This window comes from Scophthalmus maximus, chromosome 20 (assembly GCF_022379125.1).
Source record: "Scophthalmus maximus strain ysfricsl-2021 chromosome 20, ASM2237912v1, whole genome shotgun sequence".
Classification (NCBI taxonomy): domain Eukaryota; kingdom Metazoa; phylum Chordata; class Actinopteri; order Pleuronectiformes; family Scophthalmidae; genus Scophthalmus; species Scophthalmus maximus.
The window spans coordinates 16554800-16579030 of record NC_061534.1 but is presented as its reverse complement, the minus strand read 5'-3'; the positions used below and the strand labels follow the sequence as shown (position 1 = coordinate 16579030).

Here is a 24231-nt window from a genome sequence, read left to right as displayed (position 1 = left end):
TTTATTTGTTCATATCTTGAGGAAATCAAGATTTCCACCACATGCATCATTCGGCATGTTAACACTGCACTGTGGCTCTAGTGATGGTAGTCTTGATTTCTTAAAAGTCTCTACATTTTCAGTTGTCAAATTTGCAGTGATACAAATCAGAGAAAAAGCAGAAAGTCCTCAGTTCTTAAAAGCACAGAAACTTGTTTTCAGCTAATTAATTAATAATGATAATAAATGATAATAATGACAAAAATCGGCCAATAGGAGCCTTTCTCAGACATATCAGTATGTATCTGTACTTGGTTGTCATTGTGTTTTCGTTTTAGTTATTTATTTTATAGTTTATGGTTCGAATCTCCGTTCGGACCGACCAACTTTTTACACCCTATCTACCAGCAAGAATTCATATTGGTTGGGCTCTACAACTAATTGTTTCAGGATTAGACTTTTGATTATCTGTACCTAATAACCCATTTACATAGAACTCATCTGGAAAAGAAGTCAAATTATTGTGTATATATGTATACAGACATCTTTGGTGATTGACCCTTATTTTTTTCCACTTCTATACTCTATATTTGTTGTATGTGTTATATTGACCGTTGTCCTGATGCTGCTCTGTTGTCAAGAAGTTAGAGGAAGAAAAAATCGGAACGATTCTACTTTGTCATACAAGGGATTTAATGGAATGATAATGATAATGATAATAATAATATTATAATGGCACTAAAAATAAATCCAATCATTACAGCCCACTATGTGAATCTCCTGTGCCATCACCTGCACCGACATCAGACAGTCAAAGCCATTCATCTCTCTCGCTCTCTCTGGCTGCCTGCATTACCATTAAATGAGATACAACAGTTGCTTTCTTTTATCTCTGCAATTCCATTTCAACATATTGGTATGAGGAATATGATGTGGAAGCGCTCAGAGAGCGTTCAATGATATTAAAACAATATGGCTGGAAACAATGTGACTGATTTCCAATTTAATTTCATAGTGAATAACCTGCAATTTGATTTGATTTTTATTCTCTTCCCTCACTGCGGCTCCAGATAGAGACGGGCGCCTCCCCGACTTGTGGGGTGGGACGAGGGGGTTGGGGTGGGCAGAAATGGAGAATAGCATCATTAACATTCTCCGACAGTTAACATTTCAATCTCGCTTTGTGGCAGAATCCTAATATTGACATTAAAATGCCAGATGACAATAAGAAAGAGAGAGAGAGAGAGAGAGAGAGAAAAAAAAAGTGGAGCAATGGATTTGGGATGCGGCCTGACAAGGGTTGTGGCCACGCCAATCTAATCAACAGCTGTGTGATTGGAGAAACTGCTGGAGAGGAACAAAACAGAAAGATCGAACAGATGCTGAGGAGTCAACAATTCAATTTTAGAATAACTGATGTTAAACTATTTCTGAAAGTTTGGATTCAGTTCGATATCTCAGGGGAAATAACATGTTGCATAGAGTATGTTCTGCTTCCTAGGTCATAATTTGCATTCAGAATTTGCATCTTTGGTATTTGCCTGATGCTCTAAACCGTAAATCTGAGCGCAACAGCAGCTTCACAACCACGATATCCAATAGCACATGCAACCAAATCTATGGATGCAACTAAAAGTTATGTTTTAACACAAGTTAGTCTACTTTCTTGTTTAGAGGTCTAATCGTTTAGTCTGTGAAATGGAAAAAAGATAAGATCTCCGCATTTGAGAAGATGTAAGAAAAAAAAAGTTTGGTATTTTTGTTTGTCAAAAATGCAATGAACATAATCATTTTATGATTATGGTCATTGCATTACTATTGTTTTTTAATTGCTTTTAACATGCTTGTTTTATGTGTTGGTTGTATTGCTTATCTGTTTTTAATGCGATGTATGTGCTGGTTTTACTGTAAAGTGTCTTGGAGTACAATGAAATGCGCTATATAAATAAAATGTATTATTTGCCGACTTATCAAATCAAAATCAGAAAATGAGCATTTGTGGTTATTCTAATATCAATTGTATTTTCTTACTCCCAACAGCAGATCCAGGATGCTGCTGACCAGGGGGTGACATTTGTGGGATTTGTCCAGGAACCCTATGGGGCCCCGTGCACCACAATCAGAGAACCAGACACCCCCTCCCTCTCCCTGCACTCCAGCCCCAGCTCATTGCTCGGTTCCCTGAGCAGCTGCAGCCCCTCGTACCCCTCAAGCCCCAGAAATCAGGCACAACCCGGGGCTGAAGCTGGCACGGTGGACAAAGAGGCGAATGAGGAACCCTCGCGTGAGGCCAGGGACGGAGCACCGAGTGGGGAGGAGAATCAGAGCGGGAACACTGGGAACCATTCAGGGTGCGGGTTGGAGGGCAGTCGGGACGAGGCCTCGTCTGCGACGTCTCCAGTATCGGAGTTAGATCTGGAGCTGAGGGAGGAGAACTCGCCGTGTCACAATAACAACAAAGACAGTGGCACAGAGACAAAGGAGAGGCCAAGATACCGGCCACGGAGAGGCGATGGTGAGTGGTTTCTATGGTTACCGTCATAAACTATAATGAAAACCCTGTGTCAAGCAGAAGGGGGAAAAAATGGAAATATGGACTGTAAATCTGGCATATGTGTCCATAAGAGAATGAATTTGTATACAGTAAATATTTCATTATTATTTTACTAGAATGGATATTTCTGAGTCTTCTGGTCCACATTTTAGAAAACATGTAATACTTTAAAGGGTCACTTCACCTAAATCATGTATATATATTTTTACCACTGGATGCAGATACAACAGAGGAGCAACATCTCTTTTCAGAGACACAGCTCCTATAGTTAATCCATAAAGAATGCAGTCAGCAGTTTCCATTGGAAATATATATTTTCCGTAATCCTAATGACCCAGCTGCTCACAGTGAGGTCAGTGCATTTTCGAAGACTTCACCTCCATCACATTGGGCTGGAGGGGAAAATGTCAGCAGCAAAAATCTCCCGACATTTTTTTACTCGCTCTTTGTTTCTTTGGTTGAACTGAACCTTTGAAATAAAACTATCAGCGCGAGCTTTCCCAATGGGCGCGCCGTAATTAAAGGTCAAAATTTCAGACTTTCAAACTTTACAAGTTTCCAAATGACACGAGTCCCGCGACGGGTACACAAATCCGGCTATGCCCGCGAATTAAAACAGAAAGGCGTAATGAGGAATGATAATTAAGATGATTAAAGGTCAAAGCTTGTCAAACTGCGATCGGATGTAGCTGCTGCTCCGCAGCGTTGATGGGTCTCGGGCCGGTCGTCTGATGTCCTTCATGTGGGCCGAGCATCAGTTTCAGACAAATGAGCTCAAAAGTGTTTGCTCTTTGTGTTGCGTGGCTGTACGCATCAGCACCTGTGAGCGCCCTCGTCCCATCCAAACCAGCTTCCACACCGGCACGACACAGTTGCTGCTGAAATCCCGTGCTCCGGGGGGCGTCCTGTAAACCGCAGCGTCTTGTGCAACACATTCAGAGGGGTTCACACTGACAGCTTCTAATCTTCAGCCAATATCTGTCTCGATATCTGCCTGACTCGGTTTCATTTGAAGCCGTGTATCTTAACTGGAGAACGGCGTGGTGCCGTCGATCCCTCTCGAAACACTTGGCAACTGTGGAGGTGTCGTTTCCTGCTATTGCCTCAATCTTACACGACAATGTGCTGCCTTGGGATATAATCCCCTTTATCCGTTACACAAAAAGAATCATATTATAGCTGTGGTGCCCACAAATTCACGCTGACGCTCAGCTGATGAAGCAAGGAGCCTGTGAAATTCGCCACAACAGTTGTGCCGTTTTTCTTTAGGTTTTTCTTTAGGTTTTCTTGGGGGGTGTCTTTCTTTTTCCGGAAGCCGCGAATTTCATGGCTGGCTTGCTGTCTTCCCAGAAATCAGCCATACACAACTACACCTCTATGAGTTATTCATGAAAGCTCCATTTTTCTGCGGGACTAGTGTTGGAATCAGCACAGACATTTATAGTTTCAACTTCGTTCGAGCATTTCGGATTAACAGATGGAGCCACCCACCACTATCCTCCTCCATCTACAGTCTCTCGTCATCTCCCCCCAAAAAAATTGGTGATATGTTTCAGTGCGGTGTGCAAAACCGGGCATTGGACACACGTCCCAGTGGGAGTGTTAACGTCTGTGTGTTTTTGTGTGTATACGATGAATGTACACTTTGTAATGCGATTAGGTTCAAAACACCTTACTACTGGGTGATGCATAATGAATGTAGTCTTTGCTGTGCGCTCTTTGTGCTGTTGTCTGTGTGCGTCTTTATGTATATGTGTGTGTGTGTGTGTGTGTGCGGTAACACACACTTGGCATGACAGCAGACCACAACCCACTGGTCCATCTGGGCCTCCCTACAGTGCATTTAGCCGTGAGATAATCCCCCATGGCCGCGTCCTCTACCTCCCTCAGCTTCACGGCTCTCTTCTCAGCCCCCACCCTCATCCCCCCTCCAATCTCGTGGACGCTGCCAGCACAGGCGGGTAGCGGCCAGCCGGGGTGGTGAGGGAGCCTGCCAACCTCCCATGTCCCTCTCTGCTAATGCCCAGTCAGCCGAGGAGGCCCAAGAGTCTCGGCAACTGCTGGCTTGTCCGTGCAAATCCTCGGATCTCGAGGTGAACGCTGTGCAAGTGCTGGCGGCGGGGCTCGTGAAAATCGGCGGCTTTCGGTTGATAAAGGCACAACGTCGCTAAGACTGGGACCTGGATAGAAACTGAGCCCCTTAAGTGCGGGGGACTGAAATGCTCGGACGCTCCGTGGGAAGGGGATTGTGGTGGTAGAGCAAATGAGAAGTGTAGCACGGTTGTAAAAGCTGAACAGGCTTGTCTGGATGAGACAACTCTGTCTCCTACGAGTTGCTTTCAGATAAAACTAATTTGCATGAGCTAAAAAAAACAAAACTGGGTTTTTTTTGTGTGCAGGAAATGAAATGCCAAGTGGATTATATTTTATGAAGATAGAGAGGCGGAAAAAAAATTATACTGAAGCGACTTGAAGCATGATTAACATTTGTGTGGTTATGTTTAGGCAGCGCAAAACACACAGATAAGAGTCAGCGAGGGGTCCTGGTGGTTATGCATTGAAAAAAAGTCAGTGCTAGCTTGAAGTATGAGACGGAACACGCTGACCTTTCCAGCATGTAACTTAAACCACTGTCTTCCCTAATCATGAGCAAGTGTTTGGGCAGCCGCCTGCGCTTTGTACCATCCAACCTTTCCTTTTCCCTACCACTTTTTTTGCACAACAAGAGTGTCACATTTCCGTTATATCTATCTACACTGTCATCCTATGTCATAGGAAAAAGGTTGTGGGTATAGACTTTGTGCAGGGGACGTCATGAAGCTGAAGTCATTATGCGTTTGAAGCTCACCCAAACATCTGATAAAAGGGAGTATTGATGCACGATCACATCGACAAGCACACTTTTAAACAAACTGCATGTTGTTATGTCGAGGCTTTTATCTTGGATATAATCGTGACACACATCCGTCTGAAATCTTAGTCAGTGTGCAGACGGAGTCTTTTCAGCCGCTTGGTCTGATCCTTGAGATCAGTGTTATCTCTGCTCTGAAGGGATCAGTGTCCAGCTTCTCAGATTATAATCATGACGGGAAAAAAAAGGAGTTTCTGTCAAAATGATGACATGCCATGCTGCAACGCCACTTCGCTAAGATCGCGTCCGGCGCCAACCTTGTCAATTGGGTGGCCGGGCTGCTGTCAGATTTGAGCCTTTAAAGCTACTTGCTTTCAACGTCTTGATGACACTCATGCGCTCATCTGCCTGCCGGTTCGACCGAGCCATCGACAACATGAGTCAGGTCAGCTGCACAGACTTTACTCTCGGAGGCTTAGCACTCGTCTGTTGATGTAATGAATTCATGTGATTAGGGTTCAAAGGACGCTTGCACGAGCGTGCGTGTGTGTGTGGGTGTGTGTGTGTGTGTGTGTGTGTGTCCTCAAGCATAGCTATAAATATTGAATTATTGGGGCATTAAGCCAGATTTTACTTCTAGGCTCATAATAATTCTCTGAAACGTTAATAAAGTCATCGATCAGGACCAATTACTTTGCCGTAAGGTGACATTTATGGCTTTCATATCTTGTTCTTGTTATTAGAGTCGAAAGGGTGAAAAACACTTCGGTATTATTAACCCTTTTTTTTTTTTAGGTAAATGATCCCCTCCACCAGATCTTGGCTGATCTTCTTGGGAACAGATCAAATACGTTTCTTTACAATGTTTGCATGTGTCATTTGCAGACCGCTCTGGAGGGAGTGGTGGCCCTGGGCCGGAGACATGTTTTAGAAATTTACGTTGGTTAGTCATGGAGCTCATGAAAGACTTATTATTACCTAACCTTATGTTCTTCCTAACAATAAAGTACCTGCTCCGTCAGAGTTTTCCCACAGGAATCATAAGATGTTTTTTCGCAGCGTGTGCACTGCAACTTGCGGCTGGAAAACAAAAAAACGCGTCCAGCGTTTTCTTCCGTTTATGATGCACTGCAGCAATGCAACTAGCCAATCACGGCCCCCCCAGAAACAACACAGCGTGTTGTTGAAATTCAGTGCATTTCAGGTGGAAAATGTCTGCACGAAAACTATTTCTGAAATACTTGAGAATCCCAGATGAAAGCAATGGCTCCAATGTGACTTCCTATTATATTACAGCTCAGAATGGTCGACTTCAGCTGGACACATTTTCTTTCCATGCCTTAAAATGTCAATATCTTATATTTTGGTAGTTTTCCCTCCCGGTTTGGCCCTTCTGTATTTGGCCTTAGGCAAGGCACTGAATCCTCTGTGGCCTCTGTGGCAGTATAAAGTAACACCAATGGACAGCACACTGCTGGAGATGTGTTAAAATAAAGACAAATAAAGGTTAAAAAAACGAGTTACATAACCTCTGCCACGATCACAGAATAATTATAAGACTATAATGAAAAATAATGCATGGAAAACTCTCAGCTATTACACTGAAAGCGGCAAATATTGTGCGAAAGATGGAGGCTGGGCAGCATGTTTTTGCTAGTGGCTGTTATTTTGTGTCAAGCTGTCATAAATCTGTCCGGCATCTAAAAAAAGTAGAATTGGAATAATCTGCGTTGAATATGTTTTAATACTGTTACTCATCTAATTACACCGTGATTACAGAAATTTGGAGCTGTAACCCGAAGCCTTTCTGCATTTCTAAATCGGTTAGTGTGACACAGAGAGAAAAGTAGTTTTCCTCATGACCTGCCCGAAGCTCGCTGAGATTCAGAAAAGGATTCACGGGAAAACTCTAGTGATACATCAGCTCAGACTCGTGCACATAAACTGCAGACCAGTTAACATGCTACAAATTGCCACGAAATCCTTCGCAGTGAGGAAATGTAAAGTTTTGGGCAAGTCGCAGGGCACGTTGAATGTGTTGTCCAAGATTTGTTCGCCATATTGTCCTGGCTGCAAAATTGGCTTGCGCAGGCCGGATGAGGGGAGTGTGAGTGAGCATTCTGCTGTGATTTGACTTTTTCTCAAGAGTGACAAATGATAAGATTTAGGGAATTTGGTGGCCAGCTGTCACATCACTCAGACGAGCCAGACAGGAAATGGTTTTATAAATGATTCATTCTTCCCGGGTGTCTGCCGGACGGATGGACGGCTCGAAGAACCCAGGCGACTGAGCCATGACTCCTTCACAGCCACCGCCGCCGCCACCCCACGTCAAAGTGCGTGCGTGTGTGTGTGTGTTTGTATGTGTGTGTGTGTGTGTGTGTGTGGGTGTGTGTGGGTGGACAGGCGGGTGGCTGTGCTGCACATTCTGCTCATCCATCTGGTTCACTTGGGGTATGACAGTTCGGCATTTACATTCGAAAGGAAGGGGAAAATGTTACCAGGCTCGATTTGAATTGCTTTCTGCCTGATTCAGATCTCGTTTCTTTTTTTTTTCATAGCCAAGCAGAGCAAATATTGCACTCACTCACTCACTCACTCACGCACATCACAACAAATAAAACTCTTTCCACTTTGATTTAGTATGATATGAGCAAGGAGAAGTGACACACGTACTGTGAGCAAACTTTCTAAGCGTCCTCCCTCTCGTGAGGCCCACTGCATTATGTATATTTCTGCTTGATGTAAACAACAGAGGAGAGCTTTTAATGCATTATTCAAGGTTACAGTATTAATTGACTCTGTAACAATGAAACGGCAGCGTTACATCACTTCTGCAAGGCATTTAGAGCAATGTGAGGCGCACGCGTAGAATGAATTTGATCAAATTGCCTTTCATTCGCTTCACGTTTGTTGTTGTTGAAAAAAGAAACAATTGAAAAGAGGCAGCATCTCCGGAAAAGATCCAGCTTATTTGTGAGTTGAGCTCAGAGCAATGCAAATCTCATCTTCTATTACTTTTTTACGTCTCGTCTATCTTCACATGCCAAGCGATACATTTTTTTCTCGATATGATGCTGAAAGTTGTTCTTTTTTTTTTGTTTCCTGCATACAAATGTGCCGTGCTTGCAAAGGCTGACAGGAAACAAGACATTATTACAAAACACATGCAGAATGCAGCACATACATCTTTAATTGCTTCTGGAAGAGTCCTAAAAATAAAGTGTCCTAGAAGTTACGTAAAAAAGATTGTTAGAGACTTAATGGCCAAAGAAAAATAATACTTACCGAAGATATTACATAAATTGAATACACTGTACACTCACAAAAATTTAAAAAAAATGAAATGTCCTACTTCTTGACTTTGTAAGACCATAATGTAAACATTATCAGAGTTGAACCACTAAACCAGACAACTGACGAGTAGGGGTCAAATTTGATGCAAGGTCTCGACTACTTTTTTGTAGTCAGAGTCTAACTTTAGTTTTCCAATTTCTTGAGCTCAGCTTTTACAGTTGTTTTCAAGGACCCATGCAAACCTCTACACTTCTCGTGCAAACCGTCCTCTTTACTGGACGGAAGTTTCACCTCTCACGTTAGCGCAGTACACGAGACAAGGAAATCAAACTGGTTGGGGAAAAAAATGAAGTGCACTAATCCTTATTTGTGCTGTTCGACAGCTGATGGCTGATGATGGAAACCCTGCGGCCAACATTTTTCTGGCCAAGAGGCTTGTTGACTGTCCACGCATTGGCTGAGTTTCCCGGGTTGCTTATCTCATACAGAATAAATGTACTTCCAATTGATTATTACCACTTTGGTCACAGTGCGGATGTGTGGTTAGTGTTGAAAAAGTCACAGGAAAATAAGTTCTCTGAAAGTAAAAAGTACTTGAGGAGTTTTTGTACCATTTAAGTTGCATAATTGCAGCTTAATACTGCAGATTGTTCTTTGCATTGCAACATAATATATATATATATATATTTGCTGTCTGTCATCCAATGATTTACCAGGTCATTATATTAAGAAATGTTTTTATTCAGTAAAGCGCTCCAGCAGACGGGGATAAAATAAAGTTTGGATTGTCGCCAATGTACAGCAACATATCAATAACCATGCAGTAAATAGGGGGATTTCCAGAAAGGCTACATTTATATCCTTGCCTCCGTCACTGAATTAAATCAATGTCAACATTTTTGTTTTCTGTCGCGTCTCATCAGGGGTGGAACTGCTCGCTTTGTACAACCATCCAGCCGTCCGAGAGGGCCAGGTGAAGTACTACACTGTCAAGGTGCCGCTCCGGGTTCAAAAATGTGACGAGGGCGTCAAAGGCGTGGAGGCCAATTGGCTGGATCACATGACGCAGCACTTCAACAATGGAGCGTCGCTGGTCGATGGATACTTCCACCTGGGCAACGTGAACGGTGAGCAGGCATGATTCTCTCTTACTAACAGGGCACAGAGTTTTCCCGGGAAAATGATTTGGGATGAAGTGAATAATAAGGAGCTTTTTTTTATTGTCCACGCATACTGGTTTAGGTTAAATTTCACAGTCAAAAATGTTCAAATTAGAGGTTCATAATACAAAAGGTACAAAATATCTGCTGGCGATCTCAAGACTATAATCCTGTTTTCACACCAAATGCGAATTTTTGCCTCATTTGTATTTACACGTGCGAGTAACGCAAGTAAACATAACCCCAGAATATCCGCACGTTCTCTGTCAGACGTGGACGTCAGTGACATCTGGAGCAACGTCACTGGTGTCACTGACGTGGGTGTGATGCAATCTTCAAATATTTCAACTTGAGTGAGTGAAGTGAGTGAAGCGAATGGCGGGAATCTCGCGTTATTCGCTTCTTCTTGTGTCTTTGCATTGACTTTGCATGTAATTGTCACGTTTGTCGCGAACGCCAGAGATGCCCAATTTTCGTTTGTTCTTCCCGCAGAATTACCAGTAAATTATTAGCATGTGTACAATGTAAAAAAGTATTAAGGAACACTGAAAGCATCCCCTTTTAAAAAATGACAAAAAGATTGAACACCATTTCACCAGTGTGCTGTGTGGCTGACATGATCATTCTCCATTTGTTGTGGATGCTTTAGGAGCTTTAATTTAAGATTTCCTTTTTTCGTTTGGGCTTTCTCCCTCTTCCATCAGACCCCGGCAGCTCTGTGCTTCACTCTGACACTGGAGAAATAATCCAGCCAGCGTAAATAGGAATCATAATTCATTAATCTGGGAAAGTGAACGCCTCAGCAACTCTGAAACACAGATAATTAACCTGACAACAAATTAGTGCCTCCTTGCATATTTTATGTCCTGAGAATGGAGTAATCAAGTGTATTATTATGATTACAATTTTTTTTTCTCCCTATTATGGCCTTATTTGGCATTTTTCATGCACTGCTAAGATACGCGTCTCTCGAACGATGAAATTACTGGGGAGAATAGAAAGCAGATCGACTGCATTATGAAACTGTCTCACCCTTCGCTGACTTCTTGGGACCGAATTCAGCTCACGGCTTAAGCTCGGCCACATTACAAAAAAACTGACAATTTAACAGAGGTGAATGCCGCGCTTTGTGGATTTTGGTCTGTCGGGAGCGGCTGGCAGTACCACATCAAAGCGGCGTCCCGTTTGTTGCGCGCGGCTAATTACATCAAACAGCCGTGCAGCTCGGGGCTTTGGAATCAGTATCCATTCCTGCCGTCTCCATATTTAGCAACTTTCTTTTTGAGTTTCCAAATTTTCTTGATGAGACGCTCGACACGATGCGCCTCGACCCCGTAAGCATCGAGGTCACATCTGGCGGCAAGACGACACACTAAAGGACATTCGGCTGACAGAGAACGGAACATGCAGTGGGACGGGAGGTGGTAGTGACGATGACAGCCTCGCTTTCAGATACATGCATGCCTCAGCTTGTCGTGTACTGGCAGAAACATGTGCGATCGAAGGAGTGTGTTCTTTTGCTCTTATCTTGTTGTACTTCTATTGTTTCTTTACACTATTCATTCATTTCATTATTCATGATTAGGGACTTTTGGTTTTAGAATTATTTTGAGTGAAATTTCCCCACAGCTTTCGGATGGATTTGCATGAAATTCCGTACAAATATTTGTGTCGCCCTCGAGAGGAGTTGCGACAACTTCAGTAAAATCTAAATGTGTCCAATACTCTGTCCAATACTGTGTCCATTATTTAACCATAAACTTGGATAACTAACGGATACTCCCATTCGCCTCCAGACCTTGGTCGTCCTGGTTAAAACCAGAGTTTCTCAGCTCAAAGTCCTGTGAAACCTGCCCGATTGGAATGTTGTGGGAGTTGTAATGCAGCGTAATCTGAGACAGATTATGAATTCCAATTTGGCATTTTCCCGTCAGTCATCGGATCCCAAATTCAATAAAGATGCATATGCTGCTGGGAGAGAACAGCAGCCACAAAAGGCAAACCACAGATTGACAATGATTAATTATCACCGTATTGTTACACAGTGACTATAGTTTAGTAATTGATTGGAATTAATTATCCATGGAGCTCTGAGCTTTTGAAGCCAATATTCCTAAACATAGCATAGTTTATAATCAAGATGAAAGCTCTTAAAGAAATGCATCAATATGTAACTTTAATCTAAATCACTTTAATATCCTGAATGGTTCGCTGCATATTTTTGGATTTCATGTCACTGATCTTTCTGCCCTCACATTCTATGCATTATGTTCATATATAAGAGTTAAATTCTCATTGCATTTATTGCAAAAAGCATGAAATTGATAAATTCTTGGAGATTAAACCTTCAAATCAGACAAATGAATGTGCGCAAAGGGCATGAATGAGAGTCTGGTGGTGTTGTTGTTTTTTTACTTCCGCTGAGAAGGTGATATGATTGGTTCGGTTTATCTGTTTGTTTGTTAGCAGGATCACTCAAAAGGTTATGGATGGATTTGCAAGAAAATGTGATCGAAGATTGATCTCGGTCATGTTAACAGGTGATTACATTTTGGGCGGGATCCACATCTGGATCAAGGAATGTTTTGAAGGATTCTTCACCATTGTGATATAAAAGGGCAAAACTTGACATTTTGAGTCTTATCTTCGCAAAATATATAACATTTTAGAAATATGTAGGTCAGATGGGAAATCATGGGAACGCAAGTTTTGAGTGGTACAGCATATTGGTGGCGCTCTGCTCCCTCTCTGAGTGCTCTTGTATTGATAATTGTTTAGCTGTGGTTCATTATTTATCTTTAGTTTCCAAATGTACCATGCAGTCAGTTCAGTTCTTAAACACGCTGCCTCTCTATTGCCAGCTGTTTGTTATGGTCTAGAGGGATGCACACTTAGACACAAACACACGCCGTGACCACATGCTCCTTCAAAAGACGGGTTTCCATGGTGATCAGGGCGCATTTTTTGGATAGGTGTGTGCGTGCGTGTGTGTGTGTGTGTGTGTTGGGGGGCAGTGGTGTTTTTAGTGAATCTAGACCTCATCTGGGACACAGGATCAGATAATTCAGCCATATTGAATACACAGATCAAAAGCTGCATAGAGACCCTACTCTCATAAAACACACTGATAATGATTCATACACACTGTTGCGCTGCATGCAAACACACTCACAGGCCTACATAACGTGTAAAATATCCAAATACTATAGACAATTACAAAGTCACACAGTGTGGCTGTGTTGTGTTTGTTTATGATAGACAAATTAAGAAGTAATGGTGTTGGCGGGGGCTGTGCCTTTGTTACTTGTATGGCTTAAGCTATCTCCAGAGCCACAATGAGGATTTGTAGCCCGGTTGTGAGACATTGAACTATTCATACGCATGACAGTCAGCCCTCACTGGTTTCTAAATTAAGGCAATGGAGGGAAAAAGAGATGGGGGGGGGGGTGCAAATGAGCGTTACAGAGAATATGAAATTCCAATAAGGTGTTTTTCTTTTACTGTGAAAAGAAATTCATGACGGGGAGGCAAATATGCAAGCCTTTCTCTGAGACAAAAGTCGTCTGGGGGACGCATGCACGGGTTCCTTTGTGGAAGGTTGCAGGTCTGCATATTGACAGTTACAAGACAGGTTCAGTGTATGTTCACTGTGTGTTTAAGCATTTACATTTCGGTGTATGCAAATGCACTGAGGTGGGTGAAATAAAAACCTCTCAAAATGTGTATCATTCTGTTTAAAGTGAGAATTCAATGGCAGGAACCACTGCAAATTATTTTTGCTAAACAATATATGATAGATTATCTTTACAGTTGTGGAGCTGTGGAGCCAGCATAGAGTGTGGAGTCCTCACGGAACTTTATAAAAAAAGTCAAAAGTTTGATGATAATTAATCCCTTTGTTATACTTAACTACCACAGTAGGGGAACAAAAATCCAACACCTTTAGAGATTATCCACAAACACAACTGATTTCTAAATTACATGGTCGGCAGTTTGATCCAAGGTTCCTTCCATCCCAATGTTGATGTGTCCTTGAGCAAAACACTGGACCCCATATTCCTCCCACTGTTAGGACACTGTGATACTCTTCTCTCCGTGGTCAGGCCAGCGCCTTGCATGATCGCTCACTGCCATCCGTGTGTGGGAACGGGTGAATGAGAGGCTTCTACGCGCAGTCCATTAACTATTTACCATGTTTCACGCTGGCAAACTCTGGAAATTATATTTCTCGCACAAGGTCGAGTCGCAAAAATATATATTTATCTTGAAATGTTAAAAAATGTAAAAAGGTTTGTGCACCACGCTGGGGAGGATGAAGGATAAATCCCTTCTACATCTTCTATATTTCTGAGTTGGCCGATTTCAAATTGCACTGAATGCATCGGTGGACATCTCCTGGTTCGCAGGTGACTGTGCTCATGTAGTATAGGACCGTAGTAGCATTGTAGAAAATGGAAATTAATGAATATTAATGAAGATTAAAAATTCATATTTTGGAAATGTATATGAATATGGCAGGTGCACCATAGTGTACATGCCTCTCCACTTGGAGATTTCACCCCTGTGTAATCTGAATTCACGGAGACCAAAGAAAATGGACTACACATTTGCAAATACCCTCTGGTATCCAGTCACCATGCTGCTCTTTCACCACCAGCTGTACAGTATTCTGCCCGGTAACCCACAGGTACCAGCCTGCAGCTGCCAAATCTTTGGCTCCGCTGGGAAGAGCCACATTCAGACAACACACACATTAGACGCCCTCCTCTATCTCTCCCTCTCTGGATGTCCACTCGTCCGGCTTGAAATATAGATAAGCTGTCGGCAGCCCCTCTCCCGCTCTCCGAGGGAGTTTCTGGCACGCATATTTAAATCATGACCTGGGGCAGGGTCACTGCGGCGGTCAGCAGGATTTATAGACTGATCAGAAATACCCACTTCGTACTATAATTGAATCCAAGCGGATCACTTAAAAATTACAAACTAATTATAACACAATCTTTTTTGACATTGATGAATCTAGTTGACTTCTTTGTCTTCTTGTAGTTGGGACCTGTGTAGAGGGGACAACAGCTAAGTCACAGCCGATGATATGGATTCCCCTGGAGTCCCAGCAAAAAAAAAACATGACCAGAGAGCATTTAAGGACAGAGAAAGCACCACCCCTGCTTCCCGCCCCAGCAGCCTGCGAGAGATCAGAGTCTGCAGACTGAGCTGATGTCAGTTCTTCGATAGACCTGACAATTCACTGCTCCCCCACATCTTTGCATGCTACACTCAGGAATATGCCTTGCTGGCTTTTGATATTGTCTGATGAGTTTCTTTTCTGCCTTTGCTTTAAAGGGGCGGTAAACGATTCTAAAGCAATACACTGTAGCAAAACCAAAAACAATCCTGGTTTTCGGCGCAGCCCCTTGCTCCGTAAATGGAAAACAATAAAATGGTGCTGACCACACCACACAACACTGCGATCTATTATGGGGTTTATGAATAAGTGAATGAGAGAGTGATTTGAGACACAACTTCCCTATGCTTCCCATTCAATTAAAAATTTAAGTTGTCAAGTGTGTCAATGATATATTATCATAGCATGGTAATGAAGTTAGTTGAAATATATTGCTTTGCGTGAGAATTATATAATTATTGATAAATTATAACGATAGACGTTCACTGTCATCGATTACGCAACTCAAACAAATTTTCTGATACTTTTGGTTTTGAATAATTACCTGATGACTTGTTGGGTGTTCGTATCACAGGCTCTTGTTACGCTCACTACTGGGCAAACTCTGGCGCAATATGTCATCTCCCGTATTCAGGATATTTTGGCTTCATGTTTGCACGGAGGGAGAAAATTCGGACTTTTCGTCCATCTTTGAATAAAATTGATGCTTTCCACTGCTGTAGACAACTCTTGGTGTGTGAAAGAATAATGTTTGAGGCTGGAGTCACAATGTTTAATTCTGTTAGATTAGTAAGTAAAAAGCTCGGGATTGCTGAAGTGTTGGCTATGGAGCAATCGCACAAACATGCATTTAGCCCCTGTAAGTTTCATACAGAATTAAATGGTAAGCAATGGCTTCTTGGAGAATTGGGAAAATAAACTAAAAAATCGGGCAAATGGCAAACCAACTGTATTGACCTTTAATCAGTTGTATCTATCACTTATGATAATACTGGAATGAGCAAGGTACCAGTCTTAATTTCTACCAAGGCTCACAACTTGGAGGTAAAATTAATCTGAAAAGAAATACATATCTGAAGCCAGACAGACTGGCAGCACTTGGCGATGCACAGTTGCAGACAACTTCATTGGAACAACATCCTGTTTGCTGATTCAAAACACTGCGTGCTAGGACCTGATGTGAAACTGCAGCTTTTCGAACATGTCCATGAATATAAGGAACAAACTGCTTCCAAACTGACTTACTGTGTGCAGCCAAACACATCACATCTACACTCAAACACCCGCATACCAAACACTTAAAGCTTCAGTCTCTGGGTGTCTGTCCGTGATCCTCTCCTCTGTCATTTGGGTGCAGATTTCAACTCCTGCATGTCACCCAGATTTACTTGCTGTCACCCGTTCGCTTACTGTACGTGTCTTTCAGTCCCAGCGCTGTCACTCCCTGTTTTTAGCATGGCTGTATATTCGCCTTGCCTCGCCCCGTGACCTTGACGGTGTGTGTCAAGGAGTGCTGGAGAACAATTTCTACTGAGGTTGCACGGTGGTTTTTTGCAAGTGTAAACAACTTATTCTCAGTCGGCCCGCCGGCTGCTCAGCTCAGCTCTCAGTCAATAGGCGCAAGATAATGTTTATTCGTGCACGCAACCAGATGCATTCCCCTGACGGACTCAGCGCCCCCAGCAACCGACTCTTTCTCTTCCACTGCTCTCATTCTGTACTCTGCTGTGTCTGTCTGCATTATCACCAGAGACAGGCTTCCCCCCGTAGAGCAGCGACTCAGCCCCCTCTCGATCTCACCTGAGTGATCCCTGTTGCGCTGCCAGGGAACCGGCGTTGGGCCTCGGCGCCTTACATTTTCCAAAATGACTTTCTTTCCAATTATACAGCAAGTGGGGAGGGCTGACGAATGAGGTGGTGGAGCGTCGGACTCGGTGGAGGAAGGGGGTGATGGAAGGCGCTGAGGGGGAGAAACGGCAAAGGGGAGGGATGGAGGTGAACAACGACAGTGTCTGTATTTGAGAGAGCCAGTAGATGTCTGAGAGATGTCTTCAATTGAGCGTGCACAGGTCCTAAATGGGTTTTCATGGAGGGGAAAATAAAAGAGCCTGTCAGCCCTCCACTCTCTCTCTCCCTCCCTCTGTCTTGCTCCTCCTCTCCCTCCATCTCTCCACGGGCTCTCCAGCCCCCTCTCATCCCCTTGTTATTAGGGCCCAGTAATGAAATGTGGAGTGTCTCGTATTGGTGTCTGGGCCCAGGCAAACTGTATTAGTGTGTAAATGGTGTGGGAGTAATGAGAAAGCACTAACGCCAGTCGGGAAGACTGGACCATAGGGCGTGCATTGTGTGTGTTTGTGTCTGTGTGGGTGTGTCTACAAGTAATGTGTATGTGCATCACAGGAATAACAAGAGACAGTGGGTGGAAAAGGGTCCCAGCTCGAGGGGGCGAGATGCCAATCCTGCGATTGTTAGCCTCCAACAGACGAGATGCTTATGAAATCTATTTGGTCAGCAGCACACAATCTTACCAGTGGCCCAAAGCATCAACATCAATGTCTTTATGTGGTTGTCTTAATTCAAGTCTTTTTAAGGTGAATTATGCAGGCTTAGCAAAAGGATTTACGCTTTAATGCCTCACGGACTGACTTCATTGAATCAGCGGCTACATTTTACCATTGCTAAAATCTGTCCATCTCCTTTTAACGCACTGGTTCTCAGTCCTGATCCGCAGGACACAGAGTCCTGCAGGATTTAAATCCTATCAGCCACTGCATTCACCTTGCTGCCCTGTTGTAATTAGCCTCTGTTTAGCTGTCAAGCATGAAAACCAGTAGGGCTTTGGGTCCTGAAATCCACCGATGTGGCGCGCATAATGTCTGCTCTCCTTTTTTCAACATCCCAGAAGGGGAATACCTGCTCCTTTCTTTTACAACGTCTCCCTGCATAATGTATAAAGTGCACATTGCTCATACAAATGTCCCACACCACGGGCTATGTAATAAAGGGTTGTGTGTGAACGTGGCTGACTGATATCATTCCATTTCCTTTGGCCTGAAGGGCCTAAAGGGGCAGCGGAGAGAAGACAGACACACTCCATCCAGTAAATACTCTTCACGTCTGGCTTTTTCTTTTTTTCTCTCCCCTTTCTTCTCCTCCTCTGCAGATTTGCTGCCTAAGTCCGTAGAAAGCGTCTTCATCTTCCAGGAGGCAAGCGAGGGTGAGCCGAGTGCGGCCACTCCGACATATGACGCCATCGTGGTGGAGCAGTGGACAGTTATCCATGTGAGTGGAACGATTTTTTCCCCCGTTTGTCACAGTGTCACAGGTTTTGTACTATCTGCACAAACAGTGAAAGTGGTTGCATCATCCTGTACATGCTACTGTTTTTGGAATTGCAGGTTCACTTAACATAGTAACCATGTTAAAAGACGCAATGGCATCCTAGGAATATGTCCATTGCCTGTGCAGGAAGCAGAAAGCCTTATAGCACATACCGTACAGGTGTGGGGTTCAGGGTCATGGATGAGTATGTAGTCAATTTAAACTTATATATATTGCACTTTTCTAGTCTTATTGACCACCCAAAGCACTTTGCAGTACACGTCACATTGACACACACACACACACATTCATACAGCGCTGCTATTCCAAGCACTTTCTCCCACACACATCATTCATACACTGCTGGCACAGCCGTCAGGGGAAATTTTAGGGTTAAGTGTCGTGCCCAAAGGTCACTTAAGGGCTGAAGGAGCCGGGGATCGAACCATCGGCAGCATCCTGTCACAGAACTTATTGTTTGTCTTTTTTTGATATTTGCCTGAGTATAAGCGTTTATCTTACCAAAATCTAACCAAGAAACCCCCAAACTACTAATTTTGCCTCATTCAATGCTTGACAGTGGTACTGATTTAATTCTATTGTTGTTCAGTGCCATCATATTATATTCGATTTTGCAAGCATTTCCTGTATAGCAGTGTAGCTCTTTGTCACTACGGAGAAACATCCCAAACATGGGCAGCGCTCTGCTCCCCCCTCACTCCTGGTTACTGTGTAGAGGCTTCTGATGCTAACTGGTCTAGCTGCCGCGGGTTGTTGTCACATGATGGGGGGCCTGCGGTCAAGGTTTTATGCTGTTTTTGCCAAAAGTCAATTAAAAAAAATCTTTTCAGAAACCATTATTTACTGATTAAATGAATGATTGAAATATATGGGGGGTTTTTATAATTTTTTTTGTTGTTGTTGTTTTCACAAATTTCTGGTGCCTCCCATGAACCCAAATGAATGACTGATAAATAAATGAGGAATGCCGATTCTCCCATACAGGGCAGGAAGTGCAGGGCTTTTTTGCGTGTAGAAATGTTATTGCTTCCCAGTCATCACACCTCAGCTCAGTTAAAAAGTCCTGTGGGAGATCTTTTCGAAATGATGTGGTAAAACAGCTCCATCATCCAAACATTAAACCTTTTATAAGAATGTTAAATCCCTCTAGTACAGTTTTCGGACACTTAGAGCGTCCAATCTACGTAGTATTGGAGCTGTTCTATAGGCTGGTGGACACCAAATGTTCCTTCAACTATCAGTAATGCTCATAGGAATATTGTGGCATTCAATCAATATATTTAATTTACATCAATGAGCTGGATTTAGAGCACAAATACACTGTATTGAAATCAGTTGTCGCTCAGATATTGTGCCCACCCCCTCCTCACTCTTCAGCCAACCATTCTCCCAACAAGCCCAAAGGCAAATCTGGCAAATCTCCATTTATAGGACATGTGTTGCAGTTGCTTGTGTTATCAGGAGCAAACAAGCCCTTATCTGCCTCCCGATTAGTGTCTCTCCTCAGCACAAGTTCCGGGCTGGAAATTGATTTTTCTTTTTTTTTTTTTGTCTAGGATTGAAGGATTTGCTGCCATGTCACTACCTTTCATCTGTACGTATGTGCGCGTGTGTATGCAGGTTTCTGCATGCAGCTGAACGTGCGCGCGCTTGTGTCCACTAAATATGTGCGGAAGGGCTGGGGTCCGTGTGTCTGTATGCGTTTGCTGATTGCTATCTCAGTAATTGAATTTAGACTTTTTTTCGCGGCCTGTGGCTGTCCAAGTGTGAAAGGACACTTTTGTTCCCAAAATGTGGCACTCCTGAGTATCCAGCACGGTGCTAATGCCCACATATGCCAAATAAAAGAGGCTCCTGAAGTCGTCTGGCGGCGGGCGGAACCTCCCCTCCTCTGAGATGAATGGTAGTACTGTGACAGCTTAATGGATTTCAAGGCTCCCTTTCCGAAACGTCAACAGAGAATGACACTGAACCGACACCCAAAGTTCCTGGAGAACCAATCAATTTTTTCACCGGGAGTTTATCGAGAACCGTCTCACCCGAGAGATCTGCTCCATGCGAGATCAGATTGACAACACACTCTTTTATAAAGGGCGAACAGGGACTCGCGTCATCCCCCATTCATTGTGATAACTGCCTAAAATTGATATGCAAAGTATCCTCACAGCTCATTATTGTTCCAGCGCCAGGATAATTACAATGAAAAATAAGGCTGAATATTGATTACGAGAGGTCCCCCCCCCCCCTCCCTCAGTTTTATTCATTCAAAAGTCTGACAGGTGGTTGGCTGTAAGAAGCTCACAGAACAAGAGGAAAACAAGCTGTTCCACCGACGGCACGCAATCATTTACTGTGTTGTCAAGTGGGAGTGTATCATCTCAGGGATTGTGTGTGTTCATCGCTGGAGAGGGGAAAAGGGAGGTTTTTACAAGTTGCAACCAATCCGAGGACTTGCATGTGAAAAGTGACAGTCAGGGTTCTAATGGCGTCAGCTCTACAAGTGTTCACAAAGCAGCAGAGTGGTGATGAGCCGCGGTGATGCAGCATTTGTATCAGCACGACAGATTCATACTGAATTCAGAACGAAAACGTAAAGGTGACAAAAAAGAAACGATGGAGTGTGCGAAATTCAGGAATATTAGCCATAACAGCGATGCGCGGATGTGCTGCATGTGAGCTTTGTCGGTGTTGAAGGCGCAAAAGGTGTTTCGGGGTGCCTGGCATGGCATTGGTGCAGCTTTTATGGCCAGGAAGAGGCAGGGGGACCTGCTATGGTTGGGCAGGAAAGCCTCCAAGACAGTAGGAGGGATATAAGATGAATTTCATATCTTTAGAGAAGGGTTTACCATACCAGAGCTCAGATGAAGACCAGCCAAAAATCCAGCTCAACCTTCCCAACATTCTTTTCCTGCTATTTTTATTGCCGGATTAGTGCCACGGTTCAGTAATTCCTGGACCCAAATGCAGGCAAATAGGGAGGTAAACTGGATGAGTGAAATGACTCTTAATGAGTTTGACTCACAGTCAACCAGGAACATAACAGACTATCCAACGTCGGAGGAAAAGCCACAGAGAACATGTGGGAACGAGCACCAGCAAAGTGAGAAAGAGAACGCAGAGACTTAAACACACAAGCAGGCGAGGGAAATTGGAAACAGGCAAATCGCGCCCGGGCTAGGGCAGACAATCACTGAAACATAGTGATCATATATTTTACAATGAGCAATATTCCTCGTCGAGGTGAAAAGCTGTCTCGCGGACTAGTGTCCAGCTGCAGCCAGAATGATGTCGGTGTCTGAAAGCGTAGAAGATGCACCGTGGTGGGGACGTTTAAACTGTATGTGTGGCAGCATTTTGGGTACCTGGTGGAAATCATAAATGGCCACAGAGTGACGGACAAGACACAAACAATGTGTAAGCACTGTAAGAAAACGTCGCGGCTAACGCGAGCACCAGACAAAGACACTTACACAACCACCTCAGCTCTCCACTAAAATCAACCGCGCCTGTGAATGAACCGCTGAAAGGCCAGACGATGCTGACAAATGCCTCTGCACCTCCACTTCCACAGCCAAGCGCTAGAGCCACGGCAATAAGGAGGGACATTGCCGTTTTCATTGCAGCTGATATGAGGCCAGAACCATAGTGGAAAATTCCGGTGACTCCTCCACAACGAACCAAAGTACAACATTCCGTCACGAGCGCATTTTTCTCGCACGTAGGCCCCGAAGCTCTACAAAGAATCCATATTAATTTGAGTGTTGAATATAGTTCATGCAGTTATAAGGTGGTCAGTTTGGTCTGTGGCAAAACCTTTCCCTGTGCTTGCATATTGTTCAGTTTTTTTTACAGCATATGATGATTCATACTCAGAAAGTGGAATTGAAGTGACAATAACATTCATTACAATTTAATAGGTTTTCAACACTTTTCAAAATGCACCTGCATTGTTTTGCATTTTGTGACTTTAAGTCAAATAAAAGTTTTCTTAAAAATATTGATAAAATATCGTCTCGTCTCGTGAACCCAGTGACGTGTATTGTCTCATCTCGTGAGCTGAGTGTCTCGTCAAACCGCTACTGAAGCAGGAAAAAAATTATTAAAGACCGGAAGGAAACCAGTCAAAAACCCAACATGAAACTGATTACAAAATAAAACAGAAAGCACATAGTCTAAATGAAGACACGGATTATCTGGAAACACAAGGTGTTTTTTTTGTGCTTTATCAGCGTTGTGTTAGAGACAAATCAGTGTTCAAACATACAGCTCATGTTTGAAATATTTAATACATAAACATACCGTCTAGGCTCCGACCTCATCATTCCACCAGATATGCTTACATAAAGAGATAATGGGGAGTGATGAGCAAATATCCCGACACTCCCCCAGGGAGCCTATAGGTGGATGATGGGACAGAATCAACGGGCAGCGATGCTGACGCAGGGCCGCAGAGGCCCTGACGAGCAGAGGGAGGGATGGGAAATATTTGCAGCTTCAATAGACCGCCATATTGGGAGGGCATGTGTGGTAGAGGATTGTAGAAAGAAAGTCATGTCACATGAGTACAGCAGTGGAGCTCGAGTTAACTGCCTGAACTAGCTCGCAAGCATTGCTTCATTTGTAATGAGAGTCCAGATCATGAGATTTTCTATTTGCTAAATTTTAAAAAAAAAGCCTAAATATTGAACAAAAAAGTTTGTCACCTAACTGGGGTGTATGGACGGATGTGGGTGCCGAGGCTTTGGATTAGTCTAAAGGCACCTTTGAATAAATTGTGTAAAGTAATGTTATTTTTTACTGAATTATATGCAAGGCGTTAATAATTACATTTTTCAAGTAACTTGACCAACCCTGGTGAATGAAACTACATACGCCTCAGTATATAGTAAAACATTCAGTCATAGTACAACGATAATTTGAGTTATTAGCTTATTGAATATTGAAGACAACAAGCAACAAGAAGAAATGGCCAACTGGCAAAAGATACAAGTGTTTTCTACTACATGGCAGCAGAAAACAAACACAGCAAAATGCATGTGATCAGAAGCAAGAGAAGGAAATGAAAAGCATACATACTGTACAAGGTGTTCCAGAAATTAAAAAGCTGCATATATCTCTGCACAAAAATGCCGTCGGTGCTTAAAAGCTAATTTCTTGTAGCTTTTCGTTTCTCCTAAAATACAAAGAAAAGATTCTGGACAGATGACCTGAATACATATAAAGATGGCAGCCGCTGCCTGAACACGGCTGTTTTTTTCCTGAGCAAAAATCACCTGAGTGGGAAAACATGCAGATGGTGGTGGACTGCCTCGAAATTAATAACACATCAAGGGTCTGTGCTATGAAACTTCAATTAGAACCGGCCTCTCATCCCGTGTGTCCTGTGGGAGAATTAACACGGGAGCTGCCTTGAAACTAATGCTCTGAAAGCCCTCTTCCCTATCGCTGAGTTTCACGAGAGCAATAACCATACAAAGCATGTCTTTATGCAGCTCAGACGTCAGCTACGGTCGGTCTTAATATGTTTGGTCACAATGAGCTGCCGCAGCAGAATTTATTCATCAAGAGGGACAAGGTGCATTAGCAGGAAGGTGTTTCAGTCTTTGTATCCGGATAAAACAACAAAAGGTGCATAAGACTCACAAACACATCCCCGTTCGTGTGTTTTAATAAAAGGCGAATTGTTATTCACATGTGTGCGAGTGGTCTGATCTTTCTAATACGCTTCTCAGTTTCTGTCACGTCTCTGTTGAAAAATGTTGTCTGTTGTCCACTTCAATGCTGCGAGACCCAGCAGTAGGTGCACGATGATGCACGCAGCATATGTGTATTTTAAATTGTTAACATCATACAAAGATTTTAC

At 43.2% G+C, this 24231-nt stretch overlaps 1 protein-coding gene across 3 annotated transcripts in view; it reads left to right on the top strand.

Moving 5' to 3' along the window:
• The window catches only part of LOC118284777 (raftlin-like), a 98460-nt gene that overhangs the window by 55039 nt on the left and 19190 nt on the right, over window positions 1-24231 (top strand). For 2 of the 3 annotated variants that reach the window (XM_035607810.2, XM_047329414.1), the window contains exons 5-7: window positions 2020-2494; window positions 9605-9808; window positions 18190-18308. In XM_035607810.2, coding sequence (XP_035463703.1) covers window positions 2020-2494; window positions 9605-9808; window positions 18190-18308 — 798 coding nt within the window. The remainder of the gene's footprint in view (window positions 1-2019; window positions 2495-9604; window positions 9809-18189; window positions 18309-24231) is intronic. The other variant, XM_035607813.2, reaches the window with a different exon arrangement.